Source organism: Aspergillus japonicus (assembly GCF_003184785.1).
Source record: "Aspergillus japonicus CBS 114.51 unplaced genomic scaffold BO86scaffold_5, whole genome shotgun sequence".
NCBI classification, from domain to species: Eukaryota; Fungi; Ascomycota; class Eurotiomycetes; order Eurotiales; family Aspergillaceae; genus Aspergillus; species Aspergillus japonicus.
Window position 1 is genome coordinate 298,754 of NW_020291642.1, and position 27,932 is coordinate 326,685.

General features: G+C 54.0%; 12 protein-coding genes across 12 annotated transcripts; 4 read left to right on the forward strand and 8 right to left on the reverse strand.

Moving 5' to 3' along the window:
* BO86DRAFT_161430 (uncharacterized protein) lies at positions 1-538 on the reverse strand. Its single transcript, XM_025666414.1, has one exon. It carries the CDS (start codon positions 455-457, stop codon positions 35-37), a length of 423 nt encoding a protein of 140 aa, XP_025531487.1. The 5' UTR covers positions 458-538; the 3' UTR covers positions 1-34.
* Positions 539-768: 230 nt separating this feature from the next.
* Positions 769-1,466, reverse strand: BO86DRAFT_270680 (putative secretory component protein shr3; the record flags this gene model as incomplete). Its single annotated transcript, XM_025667212.1, has 2 exons — positions 769-1,307; positions 1,421-1,466. Coding segments are annotated over 2 exons (585 nt in total), but the record flags the coding sequence as incomplete, so codon positions are not given.
* A 567-nt stretch (positions 1,467-2,033) lies between these two features.
* rim8 (pH response protein PalF) lies at positions 2,034-4,376 on the reverse strand (the record flags this gene model as incomplete). The annotated part of the gene is made up of 2 exons (XM_025673367.1): positions 2,034-3,842; positions 3,912-4,376. The coding sequence occupies 2 exons, from the start codon at positions 4,374-4,376 to the stop codon at positions 2,034-2,036; spliced, it is 2,274 nt and encodes a 757-aa protein (XP_025531489.1).
* Positions 4,377-5,949: 1,573 nt separating this feature from the next.
* On the reverse strand, positions 5,950-7,450 carry BO86DRAFT_161453 (putative GAJ protein). The gene is made up of 2 exons (XM_025666415.1): positions 7,064-7,450; positions 5,950-6,909 (listed from the first exon to the last, which is right to left on the reverse strand). The coding sequence occupies exons 1-2, from the start codon at positions 7,064-7,066 to the stop codon at positions 6,136-6,138; spliced, it is 777 nt and encodes a 258-aa protein (XP_025531490.1). The 5' UTR covers positions 7,067-7,450; the 3' UTR covers positions 5,950-6,135.
* Positions 7,451-7,484: 34 nt separating this feature from the next.
* On the reverse strand, positions 7,485-9,752 carry BO86DRAFT_161471 (hexose transporter protein). The gene is made up of 5 exons (XM_025666416.1): positions 9,278-9,752; positions 9,007-9,212; positions 8,786-8,952; positions 7,945-8,733; positions 7,485-7,867 (listed from the first exon to the last, which is right to left on the reverse strand). Exons 1-5 carry the CDS (start codon positions 9,392-9,394, stop codon positions 7,593-7,595), a joined length of 1,554 nt encoding a protein of 517 aa, XP_025531491.1. The 5' UTR covers positions 9,395-9,752; the 3' UTR covers positions 7,485-7,592.
* Positions 9,753-10,371: 619 nt separating this feature from the next.
* BO86DRAFT_161474 (uncharacterized protein) lies at positions 10,372-11,784 on the reverse strand. The gene is made up of 2 exons (XM_025666417.1): positions 11,323-11,784; positions 10,372-11,254 (listed from the first exon to the last, which is right to left on the reverse strand). The coding sequence occupies exons 1-2, from the start codon at positions 11,471-11,473 to the stop codon at positions 10,677-10,679; spliced, it is 729 nt and encodes a 242-aa protein (XP_025531492.1). The 5' UTR covers positions 11,474-11,784; the 3' UTR covers positions 10,372-10,676.
* A 6-nt stretch (positions 11,785-11,790) lies between these two features.
* BO86DRAFT_304420 (WD repeat protein) lies at positions 11,791-13,286 on the forward strand (the record flags this gene model as incomplete). The annotated part of the gene is made up of 2 exons (XM_025667620.1): positions 11,791-12,041; positions 12,095-13,286. The coding sequence occupies 2 exons, from the start codon at positions 11,791-11,793 to the stop codon at positions 13,284-13,286; spliced, it is 1,443 nt and encodes a 480-aa protein (XP_025531493.1).
* Positions 13,287-13,372: 86 nt separating this feature from the next.
* Positions 13,373-14,207, reverse strand: BO86DRAFT_453440 (uncharacterized protein). Its single transcript, XM_025676991.1, has one exon. It carries the CDS (start codon positions 14,001-14,003, stop codon positions 13,581-13,583), a length of 423 nt encoding a protein of 140 aa, XP_025531494.1. The 5' UTR covers positions 14,004-14,207; the 3' UTR covers positions 13,373-13,580.
* A 1,380-nt stretch (positions 14,208-15,587) lies between these two features.
* BO86DRAFT_415878 (Zn(II)2Cys6 transcription factor) lies at positions 15,588-17,788 on the reverse strand (the record flags this gene model as incomplete). Its single annotated transcript, XM_025674937.1, has 3 exons — positions 15,588-17,302; positions 17,364-17,567; positions 17,638-17,788. The coding sequence occupies 3 exons, from the start codon at positions 17,786-17,788 to the stop codon at positions 15,588-15,590; spliced, it is 2,070 nt and encodes a 689-aa protein (XP_025531495.1).
* A 4,228-nt stretch (positions 17,789-22,016) lies between these two features.
* Positions 22,017-23,784, forward strand: BO86DRAFT_354259 (M48 family metallopeptidase). Its single transcript, XM_025669574.1, has 9 exons — positions 22,017-22,445; positions 22,501-22,742; positions 22,813-23,053; positions 23,121-23,145; positions 23,208-23,253; positions 23,330-23,396; positions 23,464-23,495; positions 23,552-23,610; positions 23,667-23,784. Exons 1-9 carry the CDS (start codon positions 22,098-22,100, stop codon positions 23,708-23,710), a joined length of 1,104 nt encoding a protein of 367 aa, XP_025531496.1. The 5' UTR covers positions 22,017-22,097; the 3' UTR covers positions 23,711-23,784.
* Positions 23,785-24,169: 385 nt separating this feature from the next.
* BO86DRAFT_385892 (FAD-dependent oxidoreductase) lies at positions 24,170-25,647 on the forward strand. The gene has a single exon (XM_025671211.1). It carries the CDS (start codon positions 24,215-24,217, stop codon positions 25,484-25,486), a length of 1,272 nt encoding a protein of 423 aa, XP_025531497.1. The 5' UTR covers positions 24,170-24,214; the 3' UTR covers positions 25,487-25,647.
* Positions 25,648-25,814: 167 nt separating this feature from the next.
* BO86DRAFT_385893 (chaperonin-containing T-complex subunit CCT8) lies at positions 25,815-27,928 on the forward strand. The gene is made up of 3 exons (XM_025671212.1): positions 25,815-25,959; positions 26,096-26,466; positions 26,579-27,928. The coding sequence occupies exons 1-3, from the start codon at positions 25,901-25,903 to the stop codon at positions 27,856-27,858; spliced, it is 1,710 nt and encodes a 569-aa protein (XP_025531498.1). The 5' UTR covers positions 25,815-25,900; the 3' UTR covers positions 27,859-27,928.
* The last annotated feature ends 4 nt before the right edge of the window (positions 27,929-27,932 follow it).

A 27,932-nucleotide genomic window follows, 5' to 3' on the forward strand; every position in this document is an offset into this window, starting at 1 on the left:
CCCCCCCCCCCCACCTACATATCAGACATTATAGCTATGATGTGTTTTTATATGTTATTCTTTTTTCTTGATGATCTAAGGTTCGAAGACGATTGGAATGTCGAATCCGGGTCTTCTTCGTTCTGCAAATCTGTATATAGATTGGTCGTATGAGTATGGTTGAGTACTTGTTGCGTTGTATTGTAGGGGATTGAGTATGGGAGGGGGAGGAGGTACTGTGGGTGTATCGAGCTTTATAGCCAGGGAAAAGAATGGGGAGTAGCGGTGCCGACACAAGCATTTCTGTTCTCCCCGAGAGATTTACGAAAAGGGTTCGACGGTTGAGAACCCATACACTTAGGTGGGGGGGGGAAGATAATAGGTACGAGGGAGGTAGGTAAATAGGTAGGCAGGCAGGTAGAATCATCCCATTCAGCATCGCAACCTCAACGCGCTCGAAAGAATTTTGAACAGCCATCCATGCAATCGTACCTACTCCACATAAGCAGCGCAGCGCAGCGCAGCATCAGCAGCTAGCTAGCCCGCCTCCGACAACAACACCCACCACCAAAACAATCCTCCCCCTTTTCCCCCTCAACCCCAACAAACCCTCACCTCACGCCCAAGCAACCCACCCCACTAATTCTTCTTCCTCGAGCTCGCCTGCCGCGTCACCCGGCCTGTCGTCGTAGCAGACGGAGCCCCCTGCTGCTGCTCTTGCTGGTCTTCCTTCTCGACCGCCGCATCCTCCTTCGCCTCCTTCTCCTTCTTGGAGGCAGAGGGAGCCGCCTTAAAACTCGCCAGCTCCTGCGCCTCCTTCCGCTCGGCATACCACTGACCCGCCTGCAAGACCAGCACGCCCACCAGCACCAGCGCCAGGATCGTGTTACTGGCCGCGAGGACCTTCAGCGAGTCCTCGCGACCGAGGATCTGGCCTTCCTCGGCGGGCGCGTCACCCCCCGCAGTAGCGGCAGCGGCGGTGGTCGCAGCGAGGAGATCATCGCCGTAGGTGCCCGCGCTGACCAACCGCAAGCCCTTCACGATGTTTGCAATGTACACCGTCACGCCGCACATGTACAGCACCAGACTGGCGCCGTCGAAGAGCATATTGCTCTCCGAGGGGCGGTAGAGCTTGGTCACGAGGCCGGCCAACCCCAAAAAGATGACGATGTGGAGGATGCGCGGGATGAGGGGCGGGGAGGCGTGCAGGAAGCGGAGGTGGGATTCAAAGTAGTCGAAGTGCGTGGCGGGCGTCGGGGTCGTGGACCACAGGATCGGGTAGTCGTAGGGGAAGAGGGAGAAGATGATGCCGAGGAAGAAGCTGATGGCTGTGGTGTTTGAAATGTCAAGTCAGTGTCTGGTTTGTTGAAAGGGCGATATGTCCTCTCTGATGGTGGTCGTGATGGGGGTGAACTGGGAAGATATTTGGATTGCTGCTTACGGCACACAATGAGAAAGGTCGCAAAGGACCCGTTGCGGAAAGCCATGACTGCAAGCTTGGAAGTGCTCCGATGCGAACACTACGTCGAGCAACGGACTGACAAGGAGTGGAAACAAAGGTGATTTTCTGCCCTGTGTTTTGTGGTGGGTTGATCGCGACAGAAAGCAAGATCAGCCAGCCCGAGCGAAGAGAGAGGATGCGAAAGTGCAGTGGACGGACGGACAGTCGGTGGCTTCCGGAGGTTGAGAGACAAACCCGGCTTGGGGCTTGGCGCGTCTTTCCCCCTCAAAACCAGAAAGGCCCAAATGTTCTTAGCTTCTTATGCTTATCAGCCACACCACGCCGCCTTATCAATGACTTTGTTTTGTTTTGCTGTTCCTTCGTATCGTCTCTTCCCTCCATATCCCATCCCATCCCATCCCCTGGCCGCGATAAGCCAACTTTTTAGTCACTATCTCCAACTTGTATGAAATGTATGAAACTTTATGAAATGTAATGAATGAATAAAAAAAATCACAAAAACTTAAATGGTATCTCCCGGTAGCCCCGCAATGCAATAGACTCAATCAGAGGAAAATGAAACAAGGAAAACATGCTCCCTAGGCCAATTCGTTCATCGCTGATACCGCGGTAATGACTCGTCGCCATGCGCCATGCCACCCACCAAGTGATGGTCTTCTTCCCCGTCATGAAAAACCGGCGCCGTGGGTGCGTCACCCGACTCAGCTGGTGCTCCATCCATGTCCTCGGGCGCACTGGCCTGCGCCATCAGTCGCCGTCGCTCCAGCTCTTGTTTATCATCTCCCGTCTGCGCCGCCTCGTTGGCAGCCATGGCGCTACTGCCAGGCACTACCGTCTGCATTGACTCAGCGGAGATGGCCGGGCGCGGGGTGGGATTCTCGATTGGTGAAGGCAGATGATGGTAATCCTGGAGGTGGTCGTCTTCCGGCAGCACTGGAGCCGTAGGCATGGCCATGTCCGACGATCCGACTCCTGGGTCATCCTCAAGAGGCTGACTAGGGAGAAGCATCTGCTCAGCACGCTGTAACCGTGTCTTTTCATCCATCGGCTCTTCCGAAAGAGGGGTGAACGCCATCTCGCCGAGCGATTGATACGACTGCAGCTCATCCCCATATCCTGGTCCCGGATACTCAGGCCAATTTGACGAATCTTGAGGGTACGCCTGATCTTCGCGATACTCCGTCTCACCGTTGGGCTGCGAATAATTCGGCTCATTTGGCCATACTTCTCGCTCAGTGATGGAACTGCCCTGCGAAGGCTCATCTGGTCCTGGCGCCACTGACGGCGCAGATTCCGCCGGTTTGACTCCCCGCTGCGAATCTCGCGTGCCAATCACGACCTCAAACACGACTGCCACAACACCTTTCTCGCGCCGAATTTGGTCCGTGTCGAGGATATTACCCGACCAGTTGGCTGTGATTGCACTGTTGTTGACATCGGCCGGGTTCAGCACTTGTCCACTGGGCGAATAATTACCACCCGAGGTGACCATATTGAACCGCGGCAGAAACCGATCGGGAGAAGTGAGCTTCCCCCGAAGATCGACCACAACCTCGACATAGTATCGGAAATTGATCATGCTTCCTGGGGTACGCGTGATGGTGGGAAAGGTATCTTCGGGTACACGGATCGAGGTCTTGATGATGGCCGTCATGGTCACCGGATCCACTATAAGAGGTGCAAAGGTCTGCGTCAAATCTTTGCGAAAGACCCCCGTGGTGCGACTAGAGCCAAGGGTTAGACCACCCAGGCCCGTCCGAGAGCGTGGATAGTAGTCCTCATAGACGGGTTTCTTTCCGTCCGGTTTGCCCATAGGAATCGCCGGATGCAAATCGATCCGTCCCTGACGGTAAAGGGTTACGATTATACCATGCGCGCTGCGCACTTGTTTGCAATGGTTGATGGTGACCATGATAGGTAATGTATCTCCTGGCAGCACGCCCGCGCGCAAAACTTCGGCCTTGGCGGTGATTATACCATCCGTCACCGATGGGGTGATGCTCCGCGCCTCACTATTGCGCATTCCGGTGCTGGTCGACGAGCTTGGATCGCTGGGAACTCGAAAGCTCTGGCTGCTGTTGCTCGGTCGACTGGAGGAGCTAACGTTGCTGGGTGCCGGACTGAGCGGCGGGCGATTGTCGGTCGAGCTCTCGCCATTTTCTGGGGGATCGAGCGATTGCGTATCGGGCGCGTCAGATCCTGCTGACTTGGCCTTCGCTTTGGACTTGGCGCGTCGGGAGACTGGCTCGAGGGTGACAATTCGAGGTTTGGGGCGAGGAAAGGGGGCAATATCAATGTTTTCCAACACAGTGACGCGTCGTCGGCAGGTGGAGGTCGGATTAATCGTGGTCGGCTTGGTTAGGGTGGACGTAAGCATGTAGGAGATGGTCCCTCGTTCGAACTGCGTACGAGTCAGGAGATCAGCATCGGCCACTTTCAGTGGGTCGGTTATTTGTCGCAAGGCACTTACATTGATGCTGCTGGGTAGCGCATACGGTGGGAACGACATCTCGAAGCGGAACTTGTAGACACCCTCCTTGAGACGACCCTCCCCGCACAGGACGACCTCATCCTCAAACAAGGTTGACAAGCCATTTCCCAAGTATTCCGCCCCTCGACGCCCGCGTCCGGGACCCAGAAAGCCCAACTCTGGTGATGACTCCCCCGTTGGGACGGTGTTTTTGTAAACCTTGACATAGCCATGCAGACAAACGACGAGATGTGTGATGCGAACGGGGCGAACAACGGTTAGCACGACTGTGCCGGTGATGGTGTCACCTGGAAAGTAGGAACGCCAGGGATCGTCAGGCTCAATGTAGAAGTCGGTGATGCTGCGATTTCGAGGGCCGAGTTGGGAGCGGAATTTGGCTAGGAGGGAGCTGCTATTCCGACGGAGCGTCGAGGAAGGTCGAGAAGGGAGAGGGTTGACGGACATGACACACAGCCACTACGTCGCCCAATCCATACAAATGGCGAGCGAGATGAGGTGGCTGGCAAGTGGCGAACACAATGGACGTAGAAGGATCCAGCGCAGTCAATTGAGGGCGAGCAGGAGGGCAGGGAGACTGCCGAGCCAGAGGGAGCAAGGAGGGGAAGGGAGGGGTGGAATCAGGACGAGCCTCTCAGCGCGGCGTCCTGCCGTCGAATGACGAAAGCCGTCGATTCAGGGTCGACGAGGCAGCAAGGGGCGGGTAACGTGAGGAAGGATGACAACTTAGAAGATAGGTCCCGACCAGAATGGAAGATGGGAATGCGATCGAGACAGAGAGGAAATTCTCCGTTCCTAGCATCAAATCAAGCAGACAAGCAGGCAAGCAGGTAAGCAAGCAGTCAATCCCCCGGCAGGTCCGGCCCGATCTGGCCGTCGGGCGCGAAGGCAGTCAGCAGTAACCACCAAGATCTTTTCAACCTCCGTAGCTAACGCAGCAAGAGAAATTGACTGGATGGCGCGCAATTTATGAGAGGTTGCGTCGCTTCAGCCTAAGTTGTAAAATCACGCAGAGGACTGAAGGGCGCGTGGGGGAGAGGCCCCAATCCGGGGTGGGGAGGGGAAGACGTGTTCGGGAAGGACCTTTCTTGTCCGACGGTCAGGAAACTTAGCAGAGGCTAGCTAAGCAGAAAGAGGTAAAAGAAAGAAGGAAAGAAGGGGAGGAATGAAGAGAAGAATTATCCGGGGAGGGGGGGAGGGGAGAAGAGAGAATTGTCAGGGATTAAGAGTCGGGCTGACTGGTCCGCATCATTTCTTCGGGATGGATGGAAATGCGAACAATGGATGAGAGGAGCGAAAACGAGAGGTAGAGAGAGACAGGTAGAGGAAATTAGAGGGACTAGAGGGCGAAAGAGAGCGAGAGAGCGAGAGTGGAGCTCAAGTGGGAGAAATGACAAGATGAGATGGATGGATGCTAAAAAAGCCCCCCTTAGGCTAGGATGACTAGACTTGACTAGGAGTAGCAGTAGGTCCGAACCCAAAGGGCGTTTTTGGACCGTGGAGGGCCAAAGCTTAAGTGGGAAATAGTGGGAGGGGGAGGAAGAGGAGATGCAGGTCGTTGATGCAGGTGATAAGTTAGAGAAGAGAGTGAGGGAGCAAAGAGGAGGGGTAGAAGAAGAAGAAGAAATCAGATGAAAAGGAGTAAGAAAGAGAGAAAGAAAAGACAGAAGAAAATAAATTGCAGTAGAAGGAAAAGAAGAGGAGGAAGATGAATGATGAATGTAGTCTGAAGGTATTGTAGGTAGTGAGCGAAGTAAGTGAGGAAGTGGGTGAGTGGAAGACCCCCCGGGGGGGGGGGGGGGGGGGGGGGGGGGGGGGGGGGAGGGGATGAATTGGGATGGGATGGGATGGAATCGGGGAGTGGGTTTGAGTGAGAGAGACGGACAAACAGGCAGACAGACAGAGAGACGGGGGGGGAAAGGGAAAAAGAGGAGAATCGACCACGGTAAGTGCAGATAAGCAAGAGGAGGCGAGACAGTCAAGCTTCTCTTGGGCCGTTCGTGGCTCGGCAGTTTCCACTCCCTCCTCGGCTGGAGTTGGAGTTGGAGCTGGAGCTGGAGCTGGCGCTGGCGCCTGGAGCACTACTAATTACATACATACAATTAATTGCCCAGATTTCATCCGCACTCTCCCTCCCTCCCTCTTATAAATCAACAATTCACACCACAATCACAACAACAACAACAACAACAGACAACCATCCCCCTCAATCAAAGATCTCCCGCAACCCCTCCCCGTCCACATACTCCTCCTCCCCATAACATTCACGCTGCACCGCCCGCAACAGCTCCCGATCGCCGCCGGTCAGCCGATCGACCAACCCTTCCAAGACATAGATATTCTCCGTCCACATCAGCGCCTGACGCCGAAACTCCTCCGTCTCCTCCACCACGCACGACAAGCTTTTCTCCTCCTCTCCTGTTCCTTTGTGTTTGTCACCGGCTCCCGAAACCGCCGTCACCTTCCCCTGCAGCTGACGAATCTCATCCTGCAACTCCACTTTCCGTAGCATTAGCCGCTCCCTCTCCTCTTCCCTATCACAAGCCTTTCCCTCATCAATACCATCGGTAGTCCCACCATCACCACCACCACCACCACCACCACCACGCCCCGCCGCCTCCCTCTCATCCTCAACCCTCTCCCTCTCCTCCGCATCCCTCCTCTCCCTCACCAACCCCTCCAACTCACGCACCTCCCTCCCCACCACCTCCACCTCCGCCTGCACCGCACGCAGCCGGTTCTCGCGCTCGCGCTTCGCCTCCCCCGCGAAACTCCAGTACCAGTTCAGACTCCCGATCTTCTCCACGTGGATCTCGTTCTCGTCCGCCAGCTCCTGGAGGAACTCCTTCACTTGGACCGCGTGGATCGAGGCCACCGCGGGCAGGGTCTTCTCCAGCTCCTTCAAGGTGTGGCAGGTGCCGCTGGCGCGGAGGTGCGCGACGATCAGGGCCTGTTTGGCGCTCTTGGGGAGTTTTGGGGGCTTGGGGGGGGGGGTTAGGTATGTAGCATTAGCTGGGTTCTTTTGGGGTTGGTGGCAGCGGATTGGGGGGATGGTCCAGGCATGGAAGTGAGGTGGAGAGCCTGAGTTCGGTGCTAGCCTCGGGGCTGTGGGGGGTGGATCCCTGTCGGCTTACCATGATTGCTAATCGCCAGGCTTGTTTTGTTTTGAGCCGTAGATGTAGACGTAGACGTAGACGTGGTCTTGTGGATCTTGGTTGGATATTAGCAGGGTTGGTTGTGTGGGATTAGGACTTTGGAGACGAATCCATCTCTGTCGAGGGGAGAGCAGGTAGATTGGTGGATGGTGATTGTGGAAGGTGGAATGATGCTGCTGTAGACAGTGGTGGTGTACCAGCTGAGGTTGCTGTAATTTACTGGGTACGGTAGGTACTGTACCTACTCAAACACTCCCGAGTCAATTGCATGGACCATCAATCAGGCACGATGTGTGCCTGAGGCTGGGGGAACAACAGTCTTCCAGGTCTGGCGAAACAAGATGGGCCGTACTGGCTGACCTACAGTAACTTACGGCCTACACCGCACTAAAGAAGAGAATCTCACGCAGGCCGAGTTGGCACTAGGACCTTTTTCAGGCTAGCAGACTTCTCAGCCCTATTGGGACAAGTACTATGACTAGTACTAGGTACCATGCACCTCCCTCGATCAGACATGCACCTCCCGGACAAAACCCCCCTCCTTGGACGTCTCCTCAATGTGGTGAATCTCATTACCCCCCTTTCCGACTCCGGCCACTCCGCCCACCACCGCCTGGTCCCCATCGAAGTGCTTCGCAATCTCCTCGAGGGGGGTGTTACGGGTCTCAATGTAGAAGAACCAGACGACCGTCAACTCGACCCCGAGCCAGACGCAGTAGAAGATGTAGTACTTCCAGCCCAGGTTGTCCAAGGCAATGGGGTTGATGTACTGGTTGAAGAAAACTAGATGGGAGTTAGTGTCGGTCCTTGGTATCTGGGGGCATTGACCATTCATGCCATCCGAAAGGGGAAAAACTCACGTGCAGCATCGATGCAGAACCACATCACCGTCATGCCCTTGGCGCGGATACTGTAGGGCAGAATCTCGACCGTGTAGCCAACCAGTAGGCCGGACCAGGCGACGTTGTAGAAGACATAGTAGATATAGATCATCGCCACGACGGCGTTGGCAGCGCCGTGGTTATGAGCAATCTCATACCGCGCCGAGCAAATGGTCCAGATGATAAATGCGACCAACATCCCAGCTGTGGAGATCAGGAAAAGCCGGCGCCGGCCGACCTTGTCCACCACAAAGCACATCGAGAGAGCGACAATGAAGTTCAAGATCTGGAGGCAGCCGTTGATCAGGTTCTGCTCGACGGACTTGGTATATCCAATGGAGCTCAGGATCTTCGCAATGTAATACGAGACCAACCCGTTGCCGGACCACTGCGAGAATAGGCCCGCAGTGATCAAGATGATCACGCGGTGGCGATTTCCTTTGGTCCGGATCAATTCCATCCAGCTGTTGCTTTCGTACTCCTTCTCCAGTCGGATGGTCTCCTTGATCTCGTGCATCTCCAGCTGGACCACTTCGTCCTCCTGGTTGCCATTGGCATGGCAGTCCGCCAGGACCTTCAGGGCCTGCTCATGTTTGCCCTTGTAGATCAGGAACCGGGGCGACTCCGGGACAAACCAGATGAAGATGATCTGCAGGATGGATGGAGCCGCCTGAACAATCGTGGGTGCCCGCCAGGACCAGTTGTTTTGGATGTTGTTCGTGCCGAAGGTGAGCCACGCGGCAATGATAGCGCCCACGTACCATGTCGCTACGGCAGGTGTCAGTATTGAATGGGTAATCAAGATAGTACGAGAGCTTACTGTTGTAAATCGTGGTGAAGACGGCACGATGTTGGGTATGCACAAGCTCCGTAATCAGCAAGGGTGAAGCACCATGCGCGATGGCGACTCCGAACCCGATCAGGAACCGGGCTGCCAGGAACATGCCATAGTTGGCACTGATGGCCTGCAATACGACGCCCAAAATCCTGAGCATATAATGAGCACAGCACAGACTCGGAACAGTAGTTTGAGGCACTCACATGATGAGGCAGCCGATGAGAACTCCCATCCGCCGGCCAAGGTAGTCCGCCGTATAGGGCACCGCAGGCAGCGCCGCCAATGAGCCCAGAGACATAATCGCACTCAGGATGCCAAGTTTTGAGCCACTGGGGTTATGGAAGTAGTCTTTCCAGTAGTACAAGGTTTGGAGACCATTCATCATCGACCCATCGTAGCCGTTCGTTGCCTGAGACCCTGTCAGTAACGTGTCTTGCACCGGGAGACCCCCGCCAGCCAAGTCTATGCACATACGGAAGTCAATACGACAAACATGAGGCAAATGTACGTCTTCCTCATGCCAGGATCCTTGTACCATGTCACTCGGGGAAACTGCTGGCCAGCGAGCTCGAAGGTCCCGGAAGAACCCATGGTGACCGTTCAATGCGTAGATTCAAAGCGTGGGAGAGGTATTGGAGGACACTCAGCCAGTTTCCTGCATAAGAGTTCAAGAGAAAAAGGACATCCTTGAGGCGCGGGAACAGGCTTAAAATCTAGTGTCTGCCAGGTTTACCATCCGGCTATTTGGCATACGAGGAACATGCCAAATGTTCATCGGTCTAGGAGAGCTCGCGAGCTCGCGGCTAAACCTAGGTAACGCCTAAACAGATGCAGTCTCCTGCGAATAGCTACACGGGGAAATAATCAGGGCCTGGCTCTAACATTATCCAAAAGGAACGACGGCCTAGTCCCAAAGTCCGGTCTGGCAGTGAGCCAACCACTGAAGGTTGGGCCGGGCCGAGAACCTAGGCATGTTTTGAAGATACTAGCTGGACGAGTCGAACAAGGTCAATCACCCTGATTCACAGACTGGAGACGTGATCTTGATTTAGGCTAAACATGGAGCATGAAGCTGGTGCCAGCGAAAGGCCCACCACGATCATCCCACCGAAATCTGGGGATGCGGTCCGGGGTACAGGGAGTGGAGGGTCTAGTTTCATCCACCCAAGCGTAAACGAGTGTCTAGTCCAGAAGTCGCAATGGCCAAGACCTTGGCCTGCGCCTCCCGGGACGGATTTGACATTGCGTTACTGTTCCCGATGATGGGCGCGACTGGAGACTGGTTGGCCACGTTGGACGAGCCCGAGCTAAATTAAAACCCTCGCCGGAGGCGTCAGAGCTAGGCGAGTGATACGCTGGCCACTTTCCACAAGCAACTTGGAACGGATAATATCATGCGCTCTCAGCTGATGGGGTGAGATGGTCACTTGACACATGCCACTGCTTGCTGACAGTGTTCCGTTTGTGGCTGTTTTCAAATTACCCAACTCGTGTTGCTGGCTATTAAGCATCTCCTGGTAAAGTGATTCATGAGTAGTTGAACCGTGCCTCGGCCATTGACCTAGACTCAGAAGTTTGCGGCCGTGGTTCAAGTCATGCGACAACAGTTTCAGGTGGCGATACAAACTTCCATGACATGACCTGGGGCTTGACCCTGCATACCGTCTAGGCCTTAAACGCAAGGACAGGGTACCTTCAGCGGCGGGGATGCGCCACGCGGTATATGCGGTGAGTATTAGCTTAAGATGGCTGGCAGTATTGGCTTTCGTAACCAAGTAGCATGCCCCCTCGATTATGCTGAGTTGCCTTTTCGCTGACGAACCTCCAATCAGCAGGAAATGGGAAGAGGTCAGTTTAGTCACAGCTTTAGACCTCATAGTAGGTCATCAAGCTCTGTGTCCATATCACTCGTCCAAGCCTTCCGAGCCAACTTGCGCTTCTTCTGTCGCTTGGCCACCGGTATTATCTCGTCACCCGAGCTGGCCATCATACTAGTCTGTGTATTCGCCCGTTTACGACCGACGCGCCGGTCCGATTGCGAAGGCAGCCGATCCTCGTCGGTAGAAATTTCCTCGCCTTCGACGAACACCAGGTCGCCCGTCTCACCCAGCGATTCTTTGGCCATCTCCTCCAACAGGATCCCCATCGCGATTAAAGCGGTCTCATCCATACTATGATGATCGTCCTGGCCGCGGTCGAGGGTCGCATGATCGTAGAGATCGGCCGAGTAGGCATGTACGGCTTCTAGCAACTCCGACGAGGGAAGCTGACGGTCGGCTGGGAGGGATTCATGGGCGAAATAGAAGTCGTTTTCCTCGTAGCGAATGGGCGCATTCTGCCGACGGAAAAGCACCTCTTCAGGGCGCACCGAACGCCTGCTCGACGAGGCTGTGTCGCGGTTCTTGGAGGCATACGGCACGGCGGGCAGAAACCCATGCGCGTTAATCCGGCCTTGACATTCGATCGTCAGACTCGACTCGCTGTGATCAAGGGTGCATGATAGAACACGCCCAACTCACCTGCTACAGCATCGTAGACCGTTGCCAATCGTCGCTGTTTGGTCACCTCCGCCTCATCCGGTCGGTCATCCTCCGGCTCGTCTCCAAGGTCGGGCGGCTTGACAAAGGCATTCTGGCTGAGCGCCAGAGATCTACCGTGCGACATAGCCATGGCCGTCAGTGCGGGACAAGCTCAACCTGTGCGAAAGCATCAGGGAAGTTGCCGCGCCACTGAAGAATGGGGGCCGTGTCTCACTGCAGAGATTCGAGACCGTCTGGATTGATTGTGTTTAACTTTGGTTTGCGACAGAGCGGGCGGAGTCGGACTCGGGCCCGCGGCAGGCGGGGAGGAACAGCTTGCCGGTTCAACATTCTTCCGTCCCCGCAGCCGAGGGAGGGACTCCTCCTGTAGCGCAAGATGGGATGAACCCCATCTCACAGTAACTGACTAGTAAACATAATCTGAATGTGAGACATCCAGATAGATGAATGAATTCCTACATCCTCAACAGGACTTTGGGGTCCATTCATCCATCCACATTCCATGTTGCGCAGACAACTCGCCTAGTCCTGAACCTTGAGCCGGCGCCCGGTATACGCTTCTCCAGCCAGCACACCACTCAATCGGCGCATGGTCGATCCCAAGAGATTCTAGATGGGTCTTCCGGCTTAGAAGAAGAAACATCCGCTCATAGAGCCGGAGTCAAAGTGCTTGCCATTGATCAGAATGAAGGCAGATTGTACGCCCCCTCTCGTCCCTAACTCCAAGCATTCATCCTGAACGCTACCTCAGCATGGTCTCCGGCGGCGCCGACCCGTCCATTCACCTCTGGGATCTGGAGTCCCGCGGATCCGAGCTAAATCATGTCCATCGCTCGGTGGCATCGGTCAACAAGGCGTCGCACGAAGATGCGCACACGCATGCGATCACATCCATCTCGATCTACCCCTTCGATCCGACCCCGTCGACGATCCTGACCACCTCGCACGACGGCACGCTCAAGCTCTCCGCCCTATCCCCGGCGGCCATCGTTCCCGTGCACACGTTCCGCCTCGACTGCACGCCGTACACGCACGCCATGTCCTCGCACCCGGGCGCGCCGCTCCTCATCGCCGTCGGAACCTCCGAGAAAGCCGTGCGCCTGCTGGACCTGCGCTCGGGGCTGTCGACGCACGGCCTGCCCGGCCACGGATCCGCGGTGCTCTCCGTCGCCTGGGCGCCGCACCAGCCGCATATCCTGGCGACCGCCTCCACGGACAACCGGGTGATCCTCTTCGACATCCGGCGCGGCGGGCACAACTCCGCCATCGCCGCGCTGCACATGGACGACGCGGTGGGCCTCGTGCGCCCCGCCACCGCGCCGCCGGCCTACCAACCGCGGCCGGCCTTCTCGCCGCACGTGCGCGCGCACAACGGGGCCGTCACGGGCGTGCGGTGGACGTCGACCGGCTCGCACCTCGTGACCGCGGGCCAGGACGCCCGGATCCGCGTCTGGGACGCGAGCACCGGGGCGAACACGCTGGTGCACTTCGGGCCCCGCGTGCGCAACAGCGTCTCCTCCCACCTGGCGGAGCGGGCGCCGCTCGTCGTCCCGCGGGGTCTCATGGCGGCGGGCCAGGAGACGCTCCTGTGGCCGAATTTCAACGAGCACGACGACCGCGGCGAGATCTACATGTTCGAGCTCCGCGAAGGAGCGTACATCAAACGGCTCCGGGTGCCTGGACTGGCGACCACCGGAGGACAACAAGTCCGTGGCCGTTCGACCGCATTGAGCGCCGCCCGGATCAACTCGCTGGCCTGGCGCGGCAACGGGGCCTCCGGCAAGGGGATCGAGATGTTTTCCGCCCACGGCGACGGCACCATCCGCAGCTGGGTGTCACGGGAATCCGAAGGGGAGCCGGACGAAGCGGAGGAGGCCGAGCGAGCCGACCGCAAACGCAAACGCGATGTGCTGGACGAGATCTACCGTGGCTTTATCGGTTGATCATGCTGGGCTATAGACATATACACTACTAACCCACGCACATACAATGATATAACTGTTTTATGTCCAACTACGACGCGGACGGATATTGACAATGATAATGATCATATCAGGCGGATCTTCATTATACAACAAGCAAGACCCGTCCACAAACAAAGGCTCTATAATACAATAAATCCATCATTCCATCCATCACAAAATATCGTTACCCATCAAAGAGCCGCATACCAGCCGCGACTCAATTTCATCCCAGACCAAAAACAAACCGTCATAAAGAAAAGCATGGATCCGTGTTTACTCATTCCGAATCTGATGCTCCCCAGCCGCGTCATCCTCCTCCGCCGCGAAGCGCTCGAAGCCACTGCGGTTCAGGTTGCGGTGCTTCAGGTCGCGGCCGTGGCCCTTGGCGCCGGGGTGCTGGTTGCCGATGAAGGTGCGCTTGGACTCGCCCTCGGCGGGGAAGGAGTTGCCGGTGCCGGTCAGGACCTCGCCGGTGGCACCCATGTCGCGGGCGCTGCGCGGCATGTCGGTAGCGTTGTCCGCCGCGAAGGCGGCGGAGGGCTGGGCCACGCCGTAGTTGTCGAAGCCGCCGTGCTCGGCCCGCTGGTCCGGGCGCGGCACCGAGGGGATGGTGTTCTGGAGGCCCGCGTCGTTAGGGATCGTGGTGCCCGAGGGGGCCATGTCCTCGAGTCTGCCGCCGCGGTGAGGGGAAGACATTTCTGGTGCTGGTTTTTGTGGTGGAAAGAAGAAAGAGTTGGTTTCGAGTGTGAAATAAAGGTTTTCCTTTCGTTTGGAACGTTACAGCGTGATGCTTGATAGCTTTGAAATTGCTTTAATCAATTCCACCGTGCAATTTCGCCAGGGTTTATATAGAGTTGATTGCAGCAATGGTGGTAGGTTCAATCTGATGTCACTTTTCGCCCTCGAGCATGGGTCAATGATGAAGCTATGATATCAGATCGATCCCCCATGCCATCACCCTATTGTTCGTGTTCGTCCTGCATTCAATTCGATTCCCAATTTCCCCCCCCCCCCCCCCAAAAAAGTGGAGATTATGATAATATGATGAAACACCTCCGCTCGGAACCTGAATTGTCGAGTCCATGATTTGGGATGCATGTTACAGTCATGGAAAAAGTAGAGATTCTAGAATTGACTCTTAGTTGGTGTTGAATTAGGGCGTAGTTGCCGCCTTGCCGGTCTACCAATCAACTCGACGGGTGGCACGTGCTGCTACAGTTTGATTTTTAGAACTACTGACAACTTGGATTATGAAGCATGGCATAGTTAGTTCCTAACACTTTTCAAAATTGCCCAATATCGCCGCGGTTATTATCGCTGATGTCATGGTTAGAAATGACTAAGCCAGCCGACCCTTTCTCGGTCGAAATGCGATGCGTTCGTTTTGCCACGGATGAGAAGCTGCTAGCTCCAATGAGAAGAGGCTGTACGGCTGGAGCACTCTGTGCCTGGCAATGCATTCGGACATGCCATATATTCCAAGTCTGAAGGTGGTGCTTTCAGGAGCTCACTAACTGTAGCTAATGGTGTAGAGGTACACAGTCTAGACGTATACACGATCAAATGCTTTAACGGGCCGGAATGTCGTACTTCAATTATACAACTAAAGCAATCCAAAGTCCACATAATAATGGGAAGGCAACGATCAGGGATATGTGATCAAAGAGGAAATGTGAAAGAGAGCATGCAGTCAATAAATCATACAAAACGTAAGCACATCAAATTGAAGATTTGGGTTTTTGAGTTTATGGCCAAGAAATACAGGCCCTGGTGTAAACAATCGTCATAAGCAAAGCCAAACACGTAAAAGCAACTCCAGTAACTCCTGGCCCGGGGTATGGGGGTATGTCTGTCTGCGTCCTCGCAGTTATCGCCGCTCGTTCAATGCTGCCGCCAAGAAATGAAAATCGCTCGTCATGGTTGTCCGGCCCAGCGGTCAACATGATAGTGGTATATGTAAAGGTCAAATGACTGTATGAAACAAAAATCCGATGGGTAGATCAAGGCAAACAATGTAATGTCTAGGGGGTATCTGGACTTTTTCCTGAAGTGTGCAGATAGGTGATGAGGCGTAGAATGCCGATAGCCAGCTCGTGCATCCTGTTTCTCTCGCGCGAATAGGTCTTCGCTCTTCTCCCAGGTTCGTGGGCCAAGTTTATCGGATTCTTCGGGTCGGTTGTGTTCTCAAGCCGGCTTGAGTAAAGATCCCTTCAAGGGATAGAATAGAATGTAACGAGATGCGATCCCGTCGCAGAATAATGGAAAGGGTAATTAGTAATTTCAGAGAAGGAGATAATCCCAGCCGTTTTGCTGCATCACTTCCCGCCAGTGGATGAACGGTTTCTTCACTTCCTCTGCATCCCAGTGTGCAGGACTTTCCTTCGGAGACTCGGACTTCTCGCGCTTGACGGGGCTGCTGCTGCCGTTTGCTGAAGACGAGGGGCTAGCATCCTGGCTCGGTAGGGGCTCGATAGGCTCGTCTGACACCCGCCACACTTCTTTTAGAACTCGGTACATGCGGCCAAAACTGCCCAAATCTGCGTGGTCGCCAAGAGCAGCGGCGCGGTCGGCGAGAACGTTGCGGAAAGAGCTGTTCGGCGCGGAAAATGCCCCTGCGATAAGCAGAGGCCAGACCACCGAACGATCGAACCCTTCTGGTCCAGATGGAATGTACTGAATAGAATTGGCAACCGCTGCAACCAGATTAGCGTTACTTGGCTGGTGACGGTCAAATCCAGGAACCAGACTGCAGAGGTAGATCCTGGCTGCGAGTCGGAAAATCGCCGTGATGTTGTTGGTCAGGACCGTTGGGGAGAAAGCTCCATTGGGCAGGTACGGGCTCTCCAAGGACTGGTTCGGCGATTCCGTGAATTCCAATTGTTGTCCCAGGGCGGAAACGTGAGAGCAGACCGCCAGATCATCAATCCTTCCCTCCCTTTTCAATGCCTCCAAGCAAGTGATTTCTGAAATCAAGTACATGACGCGGTCATCGCAGCCCATGAGTTCACGTAAACCCAGAGATGATCCACTGAGGTGCTTGGAGCGATACGTATGTGCGAACTCGGGTGTCTTTCCGTGCATGGTAGAGCCTAGGATGTCGATCCAAGAAGCCAATGTCATAGTGAACGGAGGCGGCATGTATGGGTTCCCGCAGGGGGGTACAGGCGACGATAGGCCCAGTCGGTTCACCAAGTTGGATGCGGCTTGGAAGTGATCGAACCATGGGATATCCGGGAGATAATCGTCCGCGGGACCCACGGAACAATGGAAGAAGATCATGGCAAGAGTTGCATCGAGAATCTCTTCGTGGTTAGTGTCCTCTCCGAGAGCCAAGCAGAGCTGTGAAACTGCCTCGAAACGGTTGCGCATGATATCGTGATCAATCTGCTCTCCAACAATACCTTCTGTCGTCTTTCGGTGGATAGCGGCCACACTCAAGCAGCAGTGAAGGTAGCACTTGTTCGTTTCCAAAGCCTGAAGAATGGCTTGAGCTCGGACATGTCCGCGTTGGTGAGCTTCCAGCACGGGAAAGATAATGCGGAGAACATTGTAGATGAAGTGATCGAGAAGCGGGCGGTCATGATCACTGACGGGTATGCTTGACTGCAGAATCGCGTATGTCTGTCCGATAGTTTGCTCGCAGAGTGCTGGATCGAGTCCCGGAAGCGTAGGAATCTGCGCGAAATATTCATCCTGGAACCAATCCTCTCCAGGGAAGGTGGGTAAGGGAGCGTTCAGCTGGGGAGGAGCAAATGTGCTGAATGTTGAGCTGCAAGAATCGTGGCGTAGTGGAACGTCGTTGATGAATGTCTGTCGCTCCGTCTTGACATCGATTTCGTAAGGGTGTGGCAGTCCATAGATATTCTGAGTAAAGGCCGGAGTAGGCAGATGGGATGCGAAGATATCATACTGCTCTGGATAAGCAGGTCGACTAAGCTCGTACTCTGGAGATGTGGGTGACGGCACGGCCATACTGCGGTTGCGGGCCGAGGGATCTATGGCACACAAAGGCTGGTCAGATGGCTATGCCTCAATGAGTTCCACAGAAACACTGACCACCAGTCAAAGCTCCATTGCGCTCGTTCATCTTTGTTTGCTTGATCTTGTTCTTGATGCGCTCCTTTTGAATCCTCCTTTGCTCAGCATTGCCCCACCAAACAGGGCGTTTGTATTCACATTTGACACAGAGGTTGATGCAGGCGCTACATGATGGGTGCTTCTCGTCACACTTCTTTCTGCGTAGGCGGCATGTGAAGCAACCTGAATGAGAAGCACTGTTGTTAGCCAGACCTTCACGATACCGTCAAGGTACATGTCAGTGGCAACGTACCGGACCGTGAACGCTTATGCAGCTTCATTGGAAGCTTGTCCGTCGCTCTTGTCGATGTACCCTCACTACTAGAAGACGGCTGAGAAAGGTCTTCAGCTTTGATTGGAATCATTGTGGTAGGTGATGAATTCTTCTTTGATGGAACGGGCATGGTTGCTATTGTATCGTGGCGCAGGGTAGGGGACTCGACTCGAAAGGGACAGGACACAGGAGCGTGGCGAATGAATGCTGGGATATGCGGACTATTAAGGGCAAGACTGAACCAGCAGCCTTTGGTGTCTAACTGGGGTATTAGAGAACGAAAGGCGCAGGCTGCAAAGGACGAGACGGCTAGAGATAACGCTGGGAGACGGTGGTCCACACTCGATGTTGATATGATCGGTGGGCATGAAGGAAGCTTTAAAGATGAAAGTAGTAGGTCGATCTGGAATGAAGCAGGCCATGATGTTTCTATTTTAGAATCGATTCCGGACAACCGACAGGGCCGTGAGCACACATGCGCATATCGGGGAAATTGCGGTGGTGGGAGTCGAAGCCATAGATTGGGTGGGGAAGGAGGGAAAGGATGATCGTAGCCAGACCATGCATGGACAAGGAACCGGCCACCAGACGCTCCAAGGCTAATTTTGGATCATTTTGCAAGATACTACTCCGTACACTTCTGGCCATTGACTTGGCGCCCATGGCCGCCCTCTGCACAACTGATTGGATCACGCACGATGTCAATCTTGCCATGGAAGCAATCTGTTGAACGCTGCTTGTGCCAGGTTAATTTTATCCTGATGTCGGGTTCCTGTCCTACAAGCAGACGTTCTCGTCCTACGTAGCCTCTCAAATCGGAGAGACGAGTGTAACATGATCAGAGAATCTTCTCGAGAGAACCTCCTTCACTCCAGAGCGGTATAGCAACTGGTGCTATGAAGGGGACTTTCTCGCCCTTTTCGACTCGAGAAAGAAGCGTGGCGACCAACAAGCGGCACGCCGCACGATTCCGATTGCCCTCCATCGATACCCATACGACGCATTTTGCGATGCGCCAATGGCAGGGTCATCTGCAGGCTGGACTAAGTGACTTGACGATGTCAACCTGAAAGGAGTGATATTTACCCGAATGGGAAAATGCATTGGAGAAAATCAAAGGATACCTACAGAGTACGTATGTAGCCGTTGATAGCGCGGGGACATTCCAATGCCAACCGACTAATTGCCCCCTCTTCTCTTCTCGCGAGAAAATTCCCACTAGAGACAGACCAGGAATCAGAGCCCTGCCTTGCGCACAAGGGTCTCAAGCACCTTGGAACCAATCAGACTACAGATTGGCAGTCATGCCTGGTCATCTCTCATAGTACTCCGTACCTAGACTAGACTACCTATAATTTGGCAGGTTTGCGGGGAGAGGAGAGATTTGATCAATATTTCATCGAGTTGAGCACCTACAGTAGTGGAAGCGCTACCTTCGGAGCTAATTTAGCGTGTTGAGCCAAGCTTCCTGCATTTGGAGACAATTGGTCGACATCTTCCTGGGTCTTGACAGAGCGGGACAGCCGCAACCAACCGTGCGTGGGTGGGTCGGCCCTTTGATGCCCCGTGCAACCAGAGGAAGACCAAAGGAAGTTGGCGCCAAGGTGTGATAAGATGGCGCTAGCCTCTCAATCCCGACCAAAGTCCCTGACAGGAGGGGGAGCGAGAGAGCGCTGAGGGGGTGACGGGCTGACGAGCTGACAGGAGTGAATTGATATGATTGCTCCTCCTCCTTAATTAGTATCAATTAGCCGCCCGCACCGACTTCAATTGCCTAGATTATCTCTCGGTCTTCCATAATTAGTATTCTTCGCATGGCTTGCAACTGGTCTTTCAGGCCCACACAGGTGGTCTTATCCGCATTGACCGCTAAAAACCGTGCGTTCTCATGATCTGATCCTGAGGAAGATCGAGCCGTGCGAATGAATTCCCAGGTGGGGAGAAAGGTGACTGGGGGAAGCTAAAGGCATTTTTGACTTTAGCTGTTCTGCAACCAAGGTGTCCCAGTCACACCTCCTCTTTTGGCACTCAATCACTTATCTGAATGGCTGTACTGTACCGGTCCCGAACCACCTTCAGGCGAATCGTTGCCCGTGATTCATGTACTTATTGTACAGGACATCAACTGAATATTTTCAACTGCACTTTCTCAGCTGGGTGTTGCTTATTGTTGATTGAGACATATGTCTTGGGATCAATACTATTGATTATGCGGTCAAAACAACATTGGTTCTGGGCCTGGCAGCGTCGGTGGGCATCACAATCCCGGAAGCGAGTCAGCATGTTGTGTGGGTGTCACGACGCTTCTGCCGTTTCTTGTCACATTCCTGCAGCTACAGCCTGCATCCCTCGCGAATCGAATAATTAGCGTTCTTTCGCTTCCCTGTCGATTGATATTCCAGCCAATCAGATGCGCCCAACATGAGGTCACTTCCTGCCACTCTGTTGTGTGCCCGTGACATGTACACATTCCTTCTGCAGTCGATATCCCGCGGCCCGGTTGCAACTCCATCCTTGAATCTACTGTAAGTGCTATTTATCCGCGAGAAATCACTGCGTAGTTTGTATCTTTAGCCCAACATCTGGGAGACAAATTATTGCATCAACTCTCCTGACAGAATCAGCTGTAGCCCTAGAGATGATACCAGAAATTACGAACTCGGCCGAGTCAACCTGAAATTCCGGATCATTCTGTTCTGTGCATAGCGACTCCGGACAAAGGTAACTTAATTGATGGGGTGACAAATACGCGAAAATGTAGCCGACGAATGATTTTGCCCAAGCTTATCCCCGGCATATTTTGAGGGCATTGGTCGGCAGGTATTCCTAGTATCTCCGAGCGAGGAAAACTGCGCCGTGATACGTCACTCGTCTATACAACTTACATCTCTGTCCATCAGGCGGGGTAGGACAGGCTTTGGCATAACATCTGCCTGCCAGCATCTACCAAAATCCCCATCACTCGATGCACTCGTGCGGATTTCCGATCAAACCTCAGGAACCCAATGCATCGATCAAAATAGAAACATGCCCACCCCTAAGCGTTACGAGCTGTGTCTTGAATAAGTGTCAACTACTTGCAGTGCTTCTAACCGCCGTGTTGTATAAAGCACTCTTTCCGGGCGTCTAATAGGTAAATTTTGCCATGCTTTGGTCGAAGGCAGAAGATAATGGACTACCTCCGTCTCATGAAGGATCTATTTTAGGGCGAAAGCCTGGCAATTACTTGCTCGATCTGACGCTACTCTATCAGTTTAGGATCGTAGTTGCATAATCAACACATTCTATTTTCCGGTTACTGCATCAGCCTTGTCCCTCACCATACTTTTCCCTAGTGTACTGGCGCTCTGCGTGTAGCCGCCGAACACATTCTTAGAGATTTATCACTCACAGGTGCAAGGCCACGAGGGTCGTGCTTTTAACATGCTAGCACTCGCAGATCGGCGCGTACACGAAATCTGCCATTGGACTTTTTATAATTGGCATAATTAACGATTCCAGTCTGTGGGGACTTAGGGGCCTGTCTAACTCCCAAGATTTCCTTCAATGTCGCTGAAAATAGCCTGATGGTTTTCTTCTTGATCTTTGGTGTTAATTCAGGAATTCTAGAAGAAAGGGCCCGGTTTCATCGTCATCCGGAACAGAGACATGGACTGGCTATGGTCTTCTTTCGGCGTCAGCCTTGATGCCGCTAAGATGCGTGTGGCAGATGTACGATATTTGGTCAGTTATTCCACTCTGCCTTGTGGGAAAGGAATCGCTCGTTCTGTGCACCGTACCTGATGTGAAATACGTGCATTTAGGTGTGCATTCAGGTGTAGGAAGTATGTGAAAAAGTGTAACAGTATCCAGCTGGCGGCACTGCGCAGGATATAGCGTACGGAAAACTCAAGTTTGTAACTTATTTACTGTAGACCTAATATAAAATGTACTTGCTCGAAGCTTGGATGTTTAAAATTCCTTCATGCTTCCCTAAAGAAAGCCTCAAGTCCGTCGAGTGCTTAAATATTCGCGCAGCTCCCTGCTTTAGTGTGAGACTGCGAAACTATACATATATATTGGTCCAGCAACGACATGCTTTCCGGCGCTCGATCAAACCTACGCCCCCATCTTGTATGCTCTTGAGCATAAACAATCTCATTCGAGGCTAGCATAGACGAATGGAAGCTGTTGCCGGATGTAAATTCTTGAAATTGTGGCTTATTGAGGCTGCCGGACACTTTCAATAGGGAACTGTACTGTAAACTCCAGCCGCACTCTCATTGGACAGGGCCGGGCTTCTCCGCCAACTGTCGGGATCTATGATCCAATCCGCTCAAGCTCCAACCTACCTCCGCATTCCACTGCACCTTAATAATCGTCTTACTATTCATCCAGGTCGATCTTCTCTCTACCGTCAGCGTGCGACTAAGCTACGTCGATATCTAAATTTGACCGTCATGCTACATCAAACCATAGAGCGAATGCTCTCTCGCGTAGTTCCCCAGGCAAACCAGCGTTCTTACATCGCATTGCAAAGCCGTATTACCTCGACCAGGACATTCGCAAGCCATACCTCACGCTTCCGATCTGTCTCGCGAAACGTCCATCAGCCACAGAGCCGTACGTTCTCAAGCTCCGGCCGTAGATGCAGCAATGGGAGCTACAACCGATTCAACAACTCAGGCCGGGGCCCACGGGCGCCGCCGTTGATTTATCACTTGTTGTCGCGGGCGCGTACCGAGCATTTCGTGATAATAGGCCTTGGCGCATCGGCATTCTACTACTATAATACCGAGGTAGTCGAGGTGAGTCGGTTCTACCTTCTCAGCCTCGAACCATGCACTGACAACTGCTTCTCAGATGACTGGCCGCCGGCGGCTCAACTTCATATCCGTGCAACATGAGCTGGAGCTCGGAGACCAAGCCTATCGAGAGATCCTCGCGGAGCATCGAGATCGCATACTGCCAGACTCTCACCCACATGCTAAGGTAGTGCGCCGTGTACTCGAGCGACTCATTCCTCAGGCGCGCGTCGAGGGCGCCCAGTGGAGAGTCCACGTCATCAAAGCGGACGATGTCAGGAATGCTTTTGTTCTTCCCGGGTAGGATCTTTCTTTTCCTTCTCGCGTCATCCAGTGATGGCATGCGATTCTTCTAACAGGTTTGCTGTAGTGGGAAAGTCTTTGTCTTTACCGGCATCTTGCCTTTCTGCAAGGATGAGGATGGTCTGGCTGCGGTCCTCGGCCATGAGATCGCGCATGTTGTGGCTCACCATAGTGCGGAGGGTATGACTCGAAATTATCTTCTGAGGTCTGTTGTTACGGTTGTCTCGCTGCTCTTCGATATCTCAGCCATGATCCCTGCGTATTTGTCGCATTATTTGATTAACTTGCCCAATTCTCGGGTACAGGAGGTGAGTTTCCGCTTTGGACCGTAGATGAAAGAACACACGAAGACGAGGCTGATCACCATATCTGTAGGCCGAAGCGGACGACATGGGATTGAGTATGGAAACTGAGCCCTTTCACCTTCTCTCAACCTAATGGCTGACTAACATTACTTGCTAGCCATGATGGCTCGAGCCTGTTACAACCCGGAAGCTGCTATTGCATTGTAAGTCACTTGCTCCAGATGCATTCTAGACCATTTGCTTCTTTGCTGGTACACATGATTGCTGATTTTGTCTCAGCTGGCAGCGCCTGGTGAACAACAAAGAAGAACATGAGATCCATCAATTCTTGTCGACACACCCTTCCGTAAGTCTCCTGGTCAGCGTTTGGGACACATCTTCTACTGAGGCATATCCTAATTTATTGGCCATAGAACGAGAGTCGTATCCATGCTCTCAATGAAAAGTACGTACACTCCTCGACCCGAATATGAGAATCCACCGCCCCTGACCCGAATCTAGACTCAACACAGCACAAGCTATCTACCTGGATGGTGGCTGCAAGATGGCAAATGAGTACAGTACGTGGCTTTGCTTCCCGCCGAGTTCTGTATACTTTGACTGACAGTCCATTAAGTGCCTGACTTTAGGAGAGCTTTCGCTCTGCACAGGGAGCTTTGAAGCACACGGTTCGAAGTATCTTTCACTGATTGTACATAAAATTAGCCAATGTAAATCCCCAATCCTGTATTACCACAACCCATATACTTCGTTTTAGCCCGCACTGGAAGTGAACCTGTACGCCAACTATTTCAATCACCTCTGGATGTTCTTTTCTTTTTGAACACAATGTCTCTCGCACATAGAAATAATCCTACTATTCCTTATGTCTATCTTCACATAGACAAATTCACCACACCACCAGTGGTTGCTGACTGCCCCTCGGCAAAGCTACACAAACTCGAGCAAGCTCACCTTCGGGCCCGAAGCCTCGGGAGGCACGAGCGGTGTCTCGGGCCCGAATCAATCCATGGTATCTATAGTATTCATCCCCCACGCCCGAGCAGTCAGTATATATACTGAAAGCCCAGCATCAGCAATTATCCGGATACCATCCAAGCATCTGCACTACAACTCAATCTGCCTTGAATCGCCTCTGCTCCATCAACGACCATAAACCAAACAATGTCGAAACCCATCCTCATCGTCGGCGCGGGCCTCGGTGGCCTGGCCCTCGCACAGGGCCTCAAGAAGAACAACATCCCCGTCAAGATCTACGAGCGAGACGCCAAGCAGGATTTCCGCGCGCAGGGCTACCGTCTGCGCATCGGGACCGAGGGCATTCGGGCCCTCCGGGCCACCCTGGTCCCGGAATTGTTCCGCCTGTTCGAGGCGACCTGCGCGGAGAACGGGCTGCTATCCGGCGGCGCCAGACTGGATGCCTTGTCCGGGCGGCCGTTGACCCAACAAATCGGAAATGGTGCTGAAGGCCCTCCCATCCAAGCCCACGGCTCTCTAAGGCCGTACACCATCGACCGCGGGATTCTGCGCGAGGTGCTCATGACCGATCTCGAAGAGGAACTACACTTCGGGAAGCGGTTTACACACTACGAAGTCAGACAGGGGAAGGGCGAGGAGGATACGGGTAACGAGAACACTGGCGTGGTCGCGTTTTTCGACGACGGGACCGCGGAGGAAGGCGCCCTGCTCGTCGGCGCGGACGGACTGCGATCGCAAGTGCGCAAGCAGCTCCTGTCGCCGGCCTACCCGTTCTTGGACACGGGGATGCGGATCGTGTACGGGAAGACGTACATCACGCCGGAGTTGGGACAGCGATTTGCCCGGGAGGCAATGGGGGGGATGTCCCTGGTCACCGAGAGGGAGACGGGGGCGCCGAAGACGCTGCTGCTGGAAGCCACTCGGTTCCCGCAGGCGAATACTCCAGTGCGCGGGATCCAGTTGCCGAGGGATTATGTGTACTGGGTCTTACTGGCGCATAAAGATTACATCCCGTTGGAAGATGAGGAGGTGTTGAGGTTGGATGGGGACGGGTCGGCGAGGTTGTCGTTAGAGCTTACGGCGGAATGGGATGCGTCTGTGAGGGTCTTGTTCGAGGAACAGGATCGGAACCAAACGTCGACGTTGAGAATCTGTTCTGTGAGGCCGGATGTGCCCGCCTGGGAGGCACATGCGAGGGTGACACTTCTGGGAGATGCGATTCATGCCATGCCTCCAACTGGCGGAATGGGCGTGAACACTGCATTGCGCGACGCGGAGGATCTGGTGCGGAGGATTGTTGAAGTAAATGGGTCAGGTGGTGTGGATGTGGATCTTGTCGCAGGATATGAGGAGAGTTTAAGGGCATTTGCGCGGGAATCAGTTAAGCTTAGTTGGGAAGGAGGACGAAGAGGATTCGACTTGAGACCAGCTGAGACCTGTGAGGAAATAGTTTTGTGAGATAGTTGTTTTCTATTAGGACGAGGACAAGGGCCGGCTGTGGGTTAGTTAGTGGCAGGTTAGCTATGATATATTGATCGCTCCTCTCTCACACACAGCGCAAACTCCAGCGAGGTTATCGGGCTTTTCATTGACAGGAGAGTATATGAAGTGATTTCCAATGGCAAACCGTACTAGGTCTAGAGAGTCGTTCAAAAATTGGAAGATCAATGCTCCGCCGTAGAAGGGGAAAGTTGTCAATGGATAAGCAAGCCGAGCCCCTCCGCGTGCAAACCAAACAAACAGCCGCCGCCAGACCGTCTCCAAGCTCCGTCGAAAATTCCCAGAACAGCTACAGGCCAGTGCTGAGGCAGTGTCCCCTTACTCTCTCCATTTGGATATTTCCCCAAACTTCAGAGGAAGTATCCCTTCATCATGTCATTGTCACTTCCCGGACCGTCCCAGGCGGGTCTTTTTAAGCCTGGGTATCAGAGGTAAGCGAAAGCCCACTCGTGGAATATCCCGCCCCTCAAGCCATCAATACCACCAGGTTGAGCAGACCAGTCAAACTCATATGATATGGATTGGGTTGCAATGATAGAACGGCGGCTAACATCGTGTTCTCTATAGCCACGATGCCGAAGATGGTGCCGTCATCCGTAACATCGAAGCCTGCCAGGCTATTGCTCAGACTGTCTTGACGTCGTTGGGCCCTTACGGTCGCAACAAGATTGTCATCAACCATTTGCAGAAGATGATCCTCACTTCGGATGCGGCTACTATTCTCCGTGAACTAGAGGTTGTGCACCCCGCTGCTAAGCTGCTGGTGATGGCCAGTCAACAGCAGGATCAGGAGATGGGAGATGGCACCAACTTGGTCATTGTTCTCGCCGGAGAGTTGTTGAAGAAGGCCGAGGAGCTGCTGCGCATGGGCTTGAAGACGAGTGATATTGTTCAGGGCTACGAGAAGGCACAAAACTTTGCGCTCAAGACGCTAGAAGGTGGGTTGATTCTTTCGGCCGGGAGCGCTCGGCGGCCTCAGGGGCTGCTATGAAGCAACGGACCAGGCAAGCAACGAGTGACTCAAGATTACTGACGCTTGCTTGACAATAGATCTCGAGGTCGATCGCCTCCAAGAACTCCGCTCTCAGACCGAGCTTACCAAGGCTCTCCGCACAGTCGTCGCCAGCAAGCAGTCCGGAACCGAAGATCTTCTAGCCTCTCTGGTTGCAGAGGCTGTCCTTGCTGTCCTCCCCAAGAACCCCGCCAACTTCAATGTCGACAACGTTCGTGTCGTCAAGATTATGGGAGGTGGCTTGGAGCAGTCTCGTGTGGTTAAGGGTATGGTTCTCGGCAGAGAGCCCGATGGTGTGATCAAGAAGGCTACCAAGGCCAAGGTTGGAGTCTTCAGCTGCCCCATTGACATCTCTCAGACCGAGACCAAGGGTACCGTGCTGTTGAAGAACGCGCAGGAAATGCTGGACTTCACGAAGGGCGAGGAGGAGCGCTTGGAGGCGGCTATCAAGGAGCTTTACGACTCTGGTTTGCGTGTGGTCGTCTGCGGTTCCACCGTTGGTGATCTGGCCATGCACTTCCTTAACCGCTTCAACATCCTCGTGATCAAGATCCTTTCGAAGTTCGAGCTGCGCCGACTGTGCCGTGTTGTCGGCGCCACCCCTCTCGCTCGCCTGGGCGCCCCCATGCCCGACGAGATGGGTAGCATCGATGTTGTCGAGACTACCGAGATTGGCGGTGACCGGGTGACCGTCTTCCGTCAAGAGGATGCCAACGCTGTCACTCGTACGTCCACCATCGTCCTGCGTGGAGCTACCCAAAACCATCTCGATGACGTTGAGCGTGCGATCGACGATGGTGTCAACGCAGTCAAAGCTATCACCAAGGATCCCCGCCTGGTCCCTGGTGCCGGTGCCACCGAGACCCAACTTGTGGAGAGAATCTCTGCCTTCGCGGATAAGACTCCTGGCTTGCCCCAGCATGCCATTCGCAAGTACGCTGAAGCGTTCGAGGTGGTTCCTCGCACTCTGGCCGAATCGGCTGGTCTGGACGCTACTGAGGTTCTGTCTCGTCTCTACACCGCACACCACCGGTCCTCCAACAATGATGAGTCGGAGGAATCGTCTGCAGAGGAGGGCAGCTCTGAGAAGGAGGAGCCTTACTGGACCACGGGTGTGGATTTGGAGATCAGCTCTTCGGCTGGGACCCTTGACGCCGTGGAGGAAGGCATCCTGGACCTGCTAGCATCTAAGAGCTGGGCCATTCGTCTCGCGAGCGAGGCTGCCCGGACGGTGCTCAGCGTTGACCAGATTATTGTTGCTCGACAGGCCGGTGGTCCTAAGCCACCGGGCCCCAACCCCAACTGGGATGAGGATTAAATGTAATATTTAGGAGAATACGATATCCATTGGAGGCTCAAAAAGCACGGAATGTGATTTGAGACACGATAATT